Here is a 13,460-nt window from a genome sequence, read left to right as displayed (position 1 = left end):
TGTTAGCTCTATCTGAAGATAGTATGGTCCCTGTCACATGCTCTTAAAGCCATACTTTGAGGTTTGCCCCAGGACATCTTTGATTCACTGACCCACCAGACATGGTCAGCATGCTGTGTCCTTCCTCAGTCCCTTCCACAAGAACACTCATGAGACAGGCAGCTCGGGGCAGGGTGGCTCACAGTTGAGTTTATTGCCAGTGTTAGGAGGGATGAGGAATCCGAGGCTGGGGTCTGAGTGGGGAAGTTTCTGACCTGGCGCTGCAGGGCCTAAGAGTAGGTAGGAGGCCTGTTGTCCCTACCACTCAGGCAGCCTCAAGGTGATGACTGCTAAGGACCTGCTCACAACAGGGAGGCCTGGGTGGCCCTGGGGTTCACCTGAACCAACAAGTTCCTTGTCAAAGGATCTGCACTGTGTCGTATCACACAGTGCTAGGTTACAGGCATGCTGGAGATTTGAACTCAGGTCCTCAAGCTTGCTGAGGACCGTTCTCCAGGGACAGGCCTTGCTGGAGGAGCCTAGTTCACAGTGGGGTGTCAGACAGGTCCTTCCCAGGGTGGAGGACTGGTCAGCACTTGTTAGCAGCTCTAGGCTGCTGGCCTCTGTGCAAAGGGTACTAGGACAAGTTGGGGTGCATATTCCCCAAATGACTACCCTGTGGTCCTGGAATGCCTACAAGGCCACCTAGACAACCACTGACCCCTTCATCCTGGTCATCTGTGCTCACATTTGACTTCTGGACTGGGTCTCATAAAGGTCACTACTGTGCCAGGCCCTTTCTGAGCCTGTGACCTACTTATCCCCTAGTTATGTAATGGGTTCTCTAGAAGGGATACATCTTAGCTCCAAAGGGACTCCAGGTAAGAGGGACAGTCACACTTCAGGATGAACGAGATAAGAGCCACCTCAGCTGCTAGCCTGTCGGGCTTATAAGAGCCATCGCATAGCTCTGGGAAGAGAGTCTGATGGGGGTTGTGGGGAGGGCAAAGCCAGTGGTCTCTCTGACTGAGGACCATTCCTTTAAGTGCCTGGACCTAGCCTTGCCTGAGGTGACATGTCCATTGCTGTATCCTCAGTTGCTGTCATGGCCAGCACTGGGCAGAGCATCCACGGGGTTTGTGCATCCCGGGTAGAAGAGATGGTTCTGTCCAAGCAAGCTGGAGGAAACCATGTCCTCACCTCAGGGAGTGAGTGAGCCTGGCTTCCCCAGTTCAGGAGGGACCTTAGCTCCATGGGGTTCAAAGAACATCTGCCAGCTGAGGAGACAGGACCGGCCTAACAACAGGAGCACTTAAGTCCCCTCCTGCTTGCAGCCATGTTCTTTTGAGGGTACCAAACGGGTGGGGACAAGAAGATGGATTAGGTTATCTCAGGGACTAGCCATGAATCTCCACGTTTTGCCCTCTCCCTCCCTAAAGGAGTCCCCTACAAAGCACTCAGAGGCCTGGCTTCTGAGAGGAAGGGTCCAGGCTGTGGTAGACACCCAGGTCCAGCACGGGAGACAGGAACACAAGCAGACAGGCCTGGGTGCTGGAGACAGCAGTGAGGGAGCAGGCTCGTGGGAGAGGTCTCCCTGGGTTCTGAAGAACATGACACAGACCCACAGAGACTCAGTATATAGATAGTGGGCAAGAGGGTAAGAAGGTGTGTTTACGTGACAGAGTTGGGAGGAAGGAGAGACAGGCCAAGGCGCGGCTGGTAACCGCACTCCATCCAACCCTAGGCCGGATCACACAAGTCATGGGTCACAGGTGGAAGCACACATTCACAGCCACAAGCACAGACAGGTGGACAAACAAGTACACCCAAGGGCTGGTCAGCAGCACAGTGGGGGCACAGACTGGCTGCTGCCTGCCTCCTCGTGGGGAGACCCCCACCTGCCTAGGATCCCACAACCTGGCCAGACCATGTCTCGTGGGGGGTGTGGGGAGCCAACTGGGTGAGCACCACCTCCACAGCCTGAAACTTCTGGTTCTTGGGTGGGATGGGACACATCTTGTACGTCACTTCATCTCCTTCCACAGGCACGTACTCCCCCTCGATGCTGGTGGACAGAACGGAAAGGATCAGTTTGACATCAAACCAGTCCCCAGGTAGCCCCCAGCCTCCCTAGACCAGGGACCCTCCGCCAGCTCTCTACTCAGCTGTAGTTTTCTAAGCCGTGAAAGGGGAATCTGCAGTTCTTCCCTCTGAGGGGACAGAGAAGCAGGTCTGGTTCTCTCAGGACTCCTGTGGCCTTAGCATAGGACCCCAGAGCCTTAGCAGTGATTATCAGGGTCCTGGGGACTTGCAGCTGATCCCTGCCTGACCCCAGCTCACCCCTCCTCAGCAGGGCTAGTTAGCAGGAACGCACACCTCGGCAGCTATGGGAGGGCCAAGGCAGAGTGGACACTGGGCAGGGCCTGGCCAAAACCAGGGAAGTAGGGGGGACTCACTCGGAAACATGCACGAAGATGTCCTCAGAGCCATTCTCGGGCGTGATGAAGCCATGACCCTGCGAGCGTGAGAACTGCTTACAGACGCCCTTGAACACGGGGCCGGCCGAGGCTCGAGCTGTCCTGGGGAAAGGGTGGAGGAATTGGGGCTGTGGCCTCAAGAGCCATTCCCAGGCCCCCAACAATACTGCCATTGGCTAGATAACAAAGAGTGGGGCCCAGAGAGGGACAATGGCCTGGCCCACGTCTCAGTGTGGTACGAAGGTACCTCCTGGCTCCTTGTCCGTATCCCCCTAAATAGCACCCTCCATCCAGATGTTTAGCTTAAATGGGTTCCACTTGGAAGACTTCTGAGTGAAGCCAGAGTGTAGCTCATTGGTGGACAGCATGCCATGTGCCTCAGGCTTCGTTCTCAGCACCAAAAACCAGAACGGAAACCAAGAGGCACCTCACCGTCTCCCATGGCAGCTTCTAGCACCACAGGCCACTGTCCCCATGTACTGTTTACTAAGCATCTACTCTAGCCTTGGCTCAGACACAGGTCAATGTACACTCGCTATCCAGACTAGTAACAGTAACAGAAACCTTGCAGCCAGGCACAGTGGTGCATGCCTGCAAACCCCAGCAGAATCACCACCAGCTCAGGGTCAGCCTGGGCTACATAACAAAGCCCTATCTCAATAAAGCACAGAGGTGATGGGCTGGCTCAGAGAGTAAAAAGGCACTTGTTGGCAAGCCTGAACACCTGACTTTGAACCCCAGAACCCACTCCTCAGAAGTTGTCCCCTGACCACACACACTGTGGCACGTACACACACACACACACACACACACACCATCAACAATAACAATAATAAATGTAAGACCTTTGGCTCCCACAAATCCTTCCCATCTGGCCTCACTCAGTTCCTCCAGAGGCCTAAGGATAGTCCCGGCAGTCCAGCCTTCCTTAAAGGTTAACTCTATGCTGTTCCACTTGCCACGCTGAAGTCCCTACTGTTAGTATTAGTATTATTTTAAGATGGTCTCACTATGTATCTCTGGGGCTCAAGTCCCTTCTTCATCAATGCATCTTCTTTTTTTATTTTTCTTAAGATTTATTTATTTATTTTATATAAGTATGCTGTGGCAGTCTTCAGACACCAGAAAAGGGTACCAGATCCCATTACAGATGTCTGTGAGCCACCATGTGGTTGCTGGGAATTGAACTCAGGACCTCTGGAAGAGCAGTCAGTGCTCTTAACCACTCTCTCTCTGGCTCTCTCTCCAGCTCCCTCATCTGGCCCATCTTCAGACTCAGCTAGGATGTCCTAATTTACTGCACCCCAGGCTGTTCTTCCCTAGTGTTCAAAACGCCTGTGAGTAGTAGACATGTCTTCTCCATCTTAGAGCCCCAGTCAGCTCTGTAAGTGTTAAGTCTCAAATCCTGGGACAAATGGCTGAGGTGCCTATTGAACAGGAAGTTTTTGTGGGTTGAAGGAATAAGTGAAGGGCCACTGGTGTCACTGGAAGGCTGCACAGCTTCCTGGGAGGATGGTCAGGCTGGGACCTAGGGGAGGGGAAGGGACTCACGCTGAGTATGTCCTGGTCCGTTTGGTAGGCAGAGGACTGGGCAAGTCCCGAGGAGCGATGCCACCACCACGTTCCCAGATCCTACTGCCCTCCCTGTGGAAGGGGAAAGTGGGCCAGACGGGGGACTTGGGGGAGTGGAGAGGTGGTACCACTGAAGGTGATGTAGACTCTGATGTCATGGTGGGGCCAGCAGGAGAGCCGGGTGGGCTCTGGAGCACAGGGGCCGGTGAAGGACTCTGGTGTCCTTTCGGGCAGGGCCTGGCCTCGCCCTGCTCACTGGCCTCACCAGCTATGGACTCCGTCTATAAGAGAAGAGACAAACCCAGTTAAACCCAGTCAGGGAACAGCTCTGGACACGGGACATAAATGAAGCCAGCCACTCCCAAAGACACTCACAGACCCACCCTGCCTTGGTATCCTCACCAGGAAGACAAACTAATCACATAGCTTAGCATGTAGGAGGCTTTGGCTTTTATCCCTAGCACCGAAACAAAACAGGGGAGTGGGGACAGAGCTCAATTGGAGGAATGTTTGTTTAAGTAGCCAATGCCACATAAAGCCAGGCATGAGCCCAGTATGGTGGTGTACACTTTGATCCCAGTGCTCGAGAGGCAGAGTCAGGGGGATCTCTGTGAGTTCGAGGCCAGCCTGGTTTACAAAGCTAGTTCTAAGACCGCCAAGGCTATACACAGAGACCCTGTAAGAAAACCAAACAAAAGCAAAAGAGAAACACACACACACACACACACACACACACACACACACACACACGCAAGCAAAGCAGGCTTGACAGTGCATGCCTGTAATAATCCCAGCACTCCAGAAGTAGAAAGAAGTTTCAAGGTTATCCTGGATTCCAGAGGAAGTTCGAGGCCTGGTCACAAGACAAAGCAGAGCCCGCTTTAGAATCCCCAAGTTCTTCCAGCTTGCAGTTTAATTCTATAACCCAGGGGTGTGGAGGCTGGACAAGTCGTAGCCAAGACAGCTCAGCTTCAGAGTTTTTACCTACAATTTGATGACCTCCCAACTGTGCCCCTAAGACAGAAGTGTGGGTTATACTGGCTGACCTGTCCCAGACAGTGTTCTTTCTTGACCTTTGATGTCATTTCCAGCTCTGCACAATGGGTAGTGTTGGTTCTTGTTTTATAGGAAGCTTGCCCTGGGGCCCAAACGCCATTCAATATGCCCCAAAACAGGAGCAGTAAGCACACGGGGAGCTCTTGGGAACCGTTCATGTTCTATTTTTCATTAACCCACTTTCTGCCTCTCAAAATGAGGTTGAAGGTCTGGGGATGTGGCTCAGTGGGAGAGCACTTACTTAGCATGCTCAAAGCCCGGGGTGTGTATCCCCATCAAGCAGGATGGGGTAGCTGAACAGCCAAGATCCCCACAAGAGATTGGTAATTCCCTAGGGAGGTGGTATCTGCTGAGGGTTGAGAGACAGCTTGTGTGTCATGTTGCTCTCCTGTCATACCCTACACCATCTTCCTCAAGAACTGTGGAGTCCCAGAGCCTAAGAGATATTGATACAGAAACTGGGAGAGAGAGGTGACCTGGAAGACTTGGGGGACCTCAGGACCAGGAGACTTCCAGTTCTGCCACTAGCTGTGATTTTCGGTAGCACTTGAACTGGCCTCAGTTTCCTCATCTGTGCAATGGGATGGGTACACTCTGCCTCCCCCTCTCACAGGTCATTGTGAAGCTTGGCTGAGCCTGTAATTGGAAGGCCCTTCCTTTAGTCCCTAGTCACAAAGGAGCAGGGAACAGTCCCCACTTCCCCACACCCTTACTCCTTCACTGCTCATCACTTCGCACATCTATTTCTGCGTTTCTGCTATGGGTTCAACTACACTGAGCTGTATCTCCAGCTCCTCAGCCCCTCCCCTCCTCTTTAACAGAGTCTCACTCTGTAGCCCTGGCTGTCCTAGAATTCTGTGTGTAGACCAGGCTGGTCTCTATTCTAACTCACAGAGATCTGCCTGCCTCTGCTTCCAGAGTGCTGGGTAAAGGCATGTGCCATCACTGCCTGACTTTTTTTTTTTTTTTTTTTTGATACAAGATCTTCCTATACTCCCCAGGACGGTTCAGCCCCTCTCTCTCCCTTCCCAGTACTCTAGATTGAACCTAGGGCCTCACCCGTGCCAGGGCAAGGGCAAGGCTCTACCACTAAGATGTATCCCCATATCCCACCCGCCCTTCTGCGGTGCTCTCTCATAGAACCAAGGCCTCGCGTTTGCTTAGGAAATGCTTTCCCACACCATACTCTGTGCCCCTTAAGAGGAAAACAACCAAATCAGAAGCTTTCAGGTGAGCGTGGCAATGCACCTGTAACCCTGGCACTCCTGAGGCTGAGACAGAAGTTCCAGGAGATTGCAAGGTCAAGGCCAGTCTGGGCTACAGAGAAAGAACACTGTCTCAAACAAAACTCAAACCAAAAATAAATAAATAAATAAATAAATAAATAAATAAATAAATAAATAAATAAATATAAAATAAAAGAAAGGAAGGAAAGAAAGAAGGAAAAAGAAAAAAGGAAGGGAACGAGAGGGGGAGAAGAGAGAGGGAGGGGGAGGGGAGGAGGAGGGAGACCTGGTGCTGGACACGGTTGCCAGCTAGGCAAGCTCTCTACCACGGAGCTCCACCAGGGATCCCAAACAAATGAACTGCCAACTGACTATGTGATTTGCTTGACTGTGTCTGCCAGGGTGAGAGGGGAGGAGCCACAGTCGTTACCAAGGAGACGCAGGGGCTGCTCCACCTGCCAGGTGATAGCGGCTGGGCGGAGGGAGGAGAGGCGAAGGGGGTGGGGGGCAACAAGCGAAGATGCTAGAGGAAGAGAAGCTACCGCCGCCACCCGGGTGAGCTCTGAAAGTGTGACTTAGGGGCAGGGGAGGGCCTAGGTAGCCACAGAGGAGCAGGCCTTCCCTGGACTCTTCATCCTAGGTAAGGAGGGCAGGGCCTGGCTAGGGGCAGTTTCTCCATCTGGAAGTGTCTCCAGCAGGCCTGGCCTCATCTCCCCAGCTAGGGTGCTGCATGAGGACAAGAGGCCCTCTTTTCTCAAGGGTTCACTGAGGGTGGAAGTGGGTGAACGTGGCCGAGCTAGGCAGGTGCTGCTGCCTGGGAGTCTGCTCCTTTCACACAGCACTGGTTCCTGAGGGGACCAGTCCCCTCTACTCTCCTCCCTCCTTTACGGACTGCTCCTCTGCCCCTGGCTGCCTTCGCTGACCCACAGCTCCCTTTTCTGGATTTAATTCCTGCAGCATCCCTTAAGGGTTAGTGTTATTACCCTACTGTACAGACAAAAATAAAAGAGAGTGAGAGAAAGAGAGAAAGAGGGAGAGGGAGAATGAATGAGGCTCTGGTTAAATCAAGAGCACAGTGTCTTAGAATCTAACCAGTACACACTGAGTCTGAGGCTTCTATCAGATTCTGCCCTGGTATCGACACAGATATTTTTGGTTTGTTTGTTTGCTTGTTTGTTTTTTGTTTTGTTTGTTTTGTTGCATATGAGTGTGTGTGTGCACGTGTGTTTGTACACATACTGTATGTACACGGGTGTGGAGGCCAAAGGCTCAGGTTGAATGTCTTTCTCTAATGTTCTCCACTTTATTCTTCAAAACAGAGTCTTGCTTTCTCAGTTTTGAGCTCAGGGAAAGGCTAGCCTGGCTGACCGGTGAACTTCAGGGATCCCCCTGCCTCCGTCCTCCAGTGCTGGGTTACAGAGGAACTCTGGTGGGCCTGGCTGTTACATGGGTGTCAGGGATCAAACTCAGGGCCCGTGCTTGCAGAGGGCTTGCTATGTATACTCATGGAGCTATCTCCACAGCCCCCTGGTGGCCTTTTTATTTGGAATTGGGGGAGAGTCAGAGTCTCACTGTACAAGTTGTTCTTCAACTTCTTATGTAACCCAAACTGGACTAGACTTTGTAATCCCTCTGCCTCAGCCTCTGCATCCTGGGATTATAGGCCTGCTCCAGGCCTGCTCCACAACACCTGGCTGCTATTACAGTTTTTTTTGTTTTTGTTTTTTTTTTTTTTTTAGATTTACTTTTTTTTTTTTTTTTTTTTTTTTTTTTTTTTGGTTTTTCAAGACAGGGTTTCTCTGTGTATCCCTGGCTGTCCTGGAACTCACTCTGTAGACCAGGCTGGCCTGGAACTCAGAAATCCACCTGTCTCTGCCTCCCAAGTGCTGGGATTAAAGGCGTGTGCCACCACCGCCTGGCGAGAAATCCTGTCTTGAAAAAAACAAACAAACTAAATTTTAAAATGCAGTATTTAAATTTTATTTACTCATCTATCCACTTCTGTGAACATGTTGTAGGCACATGTGTGTGTAGTACCTGCAGTGTCCAGAAGAGGGCATCAGATTCCACCAGAACTAGAATAACAGGTGATTGTTAGCCACCTGATGTGTGTGCTCAGAGCCAGATTCATGTCTTCTGCAAGAGCAGCAAGTGCTTTTAATGGATGAGTCATTGCTCCAGATCTTGAACATACATGGTCATATGGTCAAGGATGAGCTTCTGACCTGCACTTCTGAGTAGTGGGATTGCAGGCTAGACTAACGATAACGACATTTCAAGTTCCTATTATTTCTTGGATAGGATTCGACTCTCTCTAGGACCAGAGAGGGACCGGAGCTAGAAAGGTTATGAAACACCTAGAGAGCCCAGGGAGATGAGGACAAGAAAATATAGAGCAAGACTCCAGCTCAGACCTTGTTTCCAGAATATTGATGCAGGGAAGGAAAGACAGAACCAAGGCTTTCCTTGTTTGGATGCCAGCGCCTTTTGGGTTCCTTGCTTTTGTTTTACATTTGTTTATTTACGGGGGTTGTGGGCAGGAGGCTGAGAAGGGTCTCAAGTAGCCAATTGTAGCCTTAAACTCCTAAACTCCTGCCTCCATCGCCTGAATGCTGGATTATAGGTGAGGCTCACCATCACACCCCGTTAATGTGGTACTGCAGATAACACGCAGGCCCACATACAAGCAGAGCAATGTGAGACCCAGAACTTGAGCCATAGGCATGTCCCTGGCCATGCGCAGTGGCTCTGGCCTACCCTTCCCTGCATGAAAGTCAAATTAACAGACAGTGGTGGGGCCAGGAAAGCCAAAACACCAGAACTGTTTGGAGATATCCCAAGGTATGGTACAGTGTCACAGGACCATGACACTCAGGACAATGAGTCAGTCCTGGCAATAGGTGACCAGAGCCAGCTGGAACTTGGCTCCAATTCTCAGATCCTCTCTCCTAAAAAATGGGGGTATACCTGGTGGCACATGCCTTTAATCCCAGCACTCAGGAGACAGAGGCAGGCAGATTTCTGTGACTGCAAAGCCAGCTTGGTCTACATACAGAGTGAGTTCCTGGACAGCCAGGGCTACCCAGAGAAATCTTGTCTCAAAAAACAAAAACAAACAAAACAAAAGACAAGAAAAAAAAGGAGAAAGGGTTACGAGTGGCTGTCTTGACAATGAGAGCCCCTTTAGATGTGAGCTCCTCAGGGAAAGCAAGAGGCTCCAGCAGCAGCACTGTGTGACCTCGGATAAGCAGCTGTCATTCTCTGGGCTTCACCTGTATCCCTAGACACATGAATTATCAGGGTCCAGATGACTGATGAAGGCCAGAGAGACCAACTTGCCTCTCAGGTTATCAAAACACCCATATGGGCTTACCCAAGGAGGTGATTCCAACCCTGTCTTACAAAATCGACACACACATACAACCAAACTAAATGGAGTGGCAAACACTGGGGCAGTATACACAGGGAAGACAGCCTTGGACTTACAAGGTCTACTGTGGACTATGACACTAGCTGGCCAGTCCTTGTTTGGCCAGTCTCTGCCATCCTCTCTCAGCTTAACCATCTGTCAGGCTCTTGTCACATTTGTGCCTCATAAGAACCCTAAACAGTAATTATCACGAGCACACCCATTCTTCAGAAGAGTAAACTGAGGTCCAGGGATGTGAAGAGACTTGCTGAGGTTGCCTGCCTGGCCTGGCAGCCCTCTTGAGCCCTGGAGAGGTCTGGAAGAGGGCTGTGTAACCAAGGCAAGGAGAGAAAACCCTCAGTTCTCTGTACAAAACCTCCACTACCGGACTCCCCTGGAGAACGATGTACAGAACCGTAGAAGAACTGGGGAGCCAGGATTTGGGGTTCTATTTCTGGTGTTGTGCTGACTCAGACGATGACCTTGGGTGAATTACTCACCAGCTCTGTGAAGCTTAGGAACAACACCCCCAATAAAAGTGTTCCAGCTCCAAGTCCCCATTATGGGGGTGCCACTAGGGAGGAATGGGTACAGTTTAAAAATAGAAAGACAGGGACCACAAAGGACAGTGGTGGAGGAGCTGAATGTCTCAGGCTTTTCCATGCTGGGTCCTGGGGAGGTGACGACAACCTTGGGACCACCAGACAGAAGTGCCACCTGCCTGCTTCCTCCTCCCCAGGTTCCCAGACAGTCCTTAGAATATATATCAGTTGCCCCTGCAGCTGGAGCTGACCTAATTAAAGCTGATTCCTTTCCCTCCACTGTGTGTGTGTGAGTGTGTGAGTGTGTGTGTGTGTGTGCGCACGCACTGTCAGGGGCTGTCCCAGCCAATCCTAAAAATTAATTATTTAAGTGGCCCTTTACTCTTCTGCACACCAGCCCAGGCGGCCCTGAGGCTCCTGGTCTTAAGGCCTCTGGGCTTTTCTGGCATTCGAGGGGGAAGGGAAAGCCAGGACCCCAGTTCACAGACAAGCTCCACCTCTGCCTGACAGTGTGAGCTTAAAAAAGTCACCTTCCCATTCCAGGTCCTCTGGAGAGAGGACCATACTAGCCAAAGTCACACACAGTGGCAGAGTGGCAATGCTCCCTGTGGCCTCAAGGTCCCTGGCCTCCCCAGGGTGTTAAGTCACCTCCCGCCTAGTGACCGTCATTTCTGGGGGAGGGTGTGTGTGCTGGCCCCACCCTGAATTTTACTCCCTCACCTCGATGTGCGTCTCCCCCAAGCTGCCTGCGCCCAGGGCTCTGGGTCCTGGACACCACCAGGCTTGTGATTAGTGATTGTGACCGGCTCAATTAGTCCAAGAGCACCCTCTGCTGGGTATCACCTGCACAAGGTGGGGGAACGCAGGGTTGGGGGAGGCACTCTGCCTTTGGATGGGCTGGTAAATATCCCTACTCCCCCATTATCCATCCCTGTGGATCCTTGAGGGCCACGAGGGAGCCCCCTCCCTAGCCAATAAGCATCTTCAAACCTTGTCCAGCCATCTGTCTCCCGGCCTGGGACAACTTGGTGTGTTCTCCTGGGACCCTTCGCTGTTAGCTTCTGTTTGCACTAGTTGTGTTAAGGTGGGGCCGGAGAGACAAGGATGGGCAAATAGATAGATGCTTTAGGAAAATGCAGTGTGGGACAAGGATGGGAGGAGACACTCAGAACCTGGGCATTCAGGTCCAGAGACCTCTGGGATGGAGTCAGATTTGGGAAAGAGCTCTCCCCACCCCCACTCCCACCAGCCACCCCTCCCCACTCCCATCCTTCCCAGGGAAAAGCTCTGACTGGATGGCATCTAAGCCAGCCAGTGCCAGGCTGTCAGAGAGGGTGCCCACCTCCCGCCAGGCACACTTCCTTCTCCCCTCCCCCAACCCCAGCGGATGCAGCAGTTCACACTCTGGATTTATTATTGTTCTCAGTTCTGCCCCCCTCCTCCCTGGGAAGCGCCTGCAGCCTGGCAGCCTGGCAGCCTGGCAGCCTGGCAGGAACCTGCTGTCTCCTTGTGGGTGCCAGCATGGCCCCTTATCTCCATTCAGTCTCCTTGTGCCAGGGTCAGACCACTCAGGGGCTTGATGCCAGCCAAGGCCAATCTGAGTCCTTGCATCCCACAGAAAGGGTTGCCCAGCTGCTGGTCTATCACCCTGTGTCCTACAGTGGGCTGCACCCAAGCAAAGGAGGAGGTCAGTGCTAGCCCAGCATGCGGGGGAGAGCAAGGACTCAGTGGGGTGGCATAAAGGCAAAAATAACATGGAGCCATCCCTCCAGCCAGTTGACACAATTATCTCTGCCACACTAGGGAAACACATAGTGAGGAGAAGACAGCTGCTCTGGGTCCCCCTGCCTGCCCCAGGCGGTTCCTCCCCTCTGCCCTGGCCTCAATGCAGATTCCAGAGGCAAGATCCAGCGGTGCTCTGGACTAGCCTTTTAGGGTCTGGAAGGAGTCACGGCTTTCCCTCACCCAGTTCCCAGACCGGAGGCTGCGGCTTGGCAGGAAGCTGCTGTTACCTGCTTCTCAACCCAGACGCGAATCCCAGACACAGACATTCACACACATTCAGGCGCGCGGGAGCCACTCCGCCTCAGCTTTTCTGGAGGGTCAAGGAGAGAGAAGGGAAGGGCGGTGGGCTCCTCTGTGTCCCCAGCATCCTCTAAGCAGAGCCTAGCTGGCTGGTGCAGCTCCGCGACCTTTCCAGCCTCACTCCACACATGTTTTCTCGGTACCATCAACCCTCGGCCCCTGCCTCTGCTACAATTTCCATCAGGTCCCTTACCTCGCCGTGGCAGCTGGGTCCAGGCACTGTCTCCTGTAGTGGGCAGCACCCGATCTCTTTGGACCGTGGAGCTAGCTGGCAAGGGTCACGTCTGGATGATGCACTCTCCGTGGCGTGTGTGTGTGTGTGTGTGTGTGTGTGTGTGTGTGTGTGTGTGTGTGGTATGCAGGAGGCACCTCGGCCCCTCACTCACTCACTCACACACGCCCTCCTGCTGACGTCAGGATGTGCTGGAAGGGAGGGACAGGGATGGGAATTTGTACTCCTAGCTTAAAGGGACACTAAGCTATCTCTTTACTGGTCCAGACACCACCTCCTGAGCCAGGCAAGTGCTGGGTGAGTGGCTAAGCTGCGTCACTTAGAGCTTTACTGCTTCTTGTTTTGGAAAGTAGCTTTTATTGCTGGGCCAAGGTATAATTTGCCCTACCAGGCCAGGGTAGCTGCTGGGAAATGCAGGGCAGGAAGAGCTAGAGACAGTGTGCATTCTTGGTGATTGGGGAAACAAACAGGGTGCTGGGGCGTGTTTATGCTCAATGGGAGGGCCTGCAGGGTGGGAGGATGTATTCTGGAGAAGGAAGGCCAGAGAAGAGATGAGACCCTCTGGGAACAAGCCAGGTTCCTAGGGACTCCCAGACATTCCATTCCCTCTGGAGTCTCAGACAGCGCCCGGCAGCTGTGCTCAGCTCTGTCCCCTCAGAGCATCTGAGATCTCCATGTGAAGAATATGCTCAAATTTCTTTGGCACACATTAGGTCCTTGGGAGGGGCTACCAAATCCAGGGGGAGAGATCTCTAAAAGAATAACGAGTGTCTCTCTGTGTGTCTCTTTCTTAAACACATGCACGCATACACATACACAAGGTATCTATGTGTCTGTGTGTCTGGAGGCTTTTAGAAGAGAGGCCAGACTCAGCAGATTCAG

General features: G+C 52.4%; 1 protein-coding gene across 2 annotated transcripts; it reads right to left on the bottom strand.

Annotated features, from left to right (window-relative positions):
- Positions 1 to 163: 163 nt before the first annotated feature.
- On the bottom strand, positions 164 to 12,766 carry Csdc2 (cold shock domain containing C2). Of its 2 annotated transcripts, none has more exons than XM_034517174.2 (4): positions 12,540 to 12,766; positions 4,008 to 4,309; positions 2,436 to 2,558; positions 164 to 2,044 (listed from the first exon to the last, which is right to left on the bottom strand). In XM_034517174.2, exons 2-4 carry the CDS (start codon positions 4,184 to 4,186, stop codon positions 1,882 to 1,884), a joined length of 465 nt encoding a protein of 154 aa, XP_034373065.1. In that variant the 5' UTR covers positions 4,187 to 4,309; positions 12,540 to 12,766; the 3' UTR covers positions 164 to 1,881. The 2 variants fall into 2 exon arrangements, with proteins under 2 accessions (XP_034373065.1, XP_076767800.1); XM_076911685.1 differs by lacking the exon at positions 12,540 to 12,766 and adding an exon at positions 12,274 to 12,356.
- Positions 12,767 to 13,460: the final 694 nt, after the last annotated feature.

The sequence above is a fragment of the Arvicanthis niloticus genome, chromosome 13 (assembly GCF_011762505.2).
Source record: "Arvicanthis niloticus isolate mArvNil1 chromosome 13, mArvNil1.pat.X, whole genome shotgun sequence".
Taxonomy (NCBI): Eukaryota; Metazoa; Chordata; class Mammalia; order Rodentia; family Muridae; genus Arvicanthis; species Arvicanthis niloticus.
The sequence above is the reverse complement of the archived record's forward strand: the minus strand, read 5'-3'. Positions and strand labels throughout refer to the sequence as shown.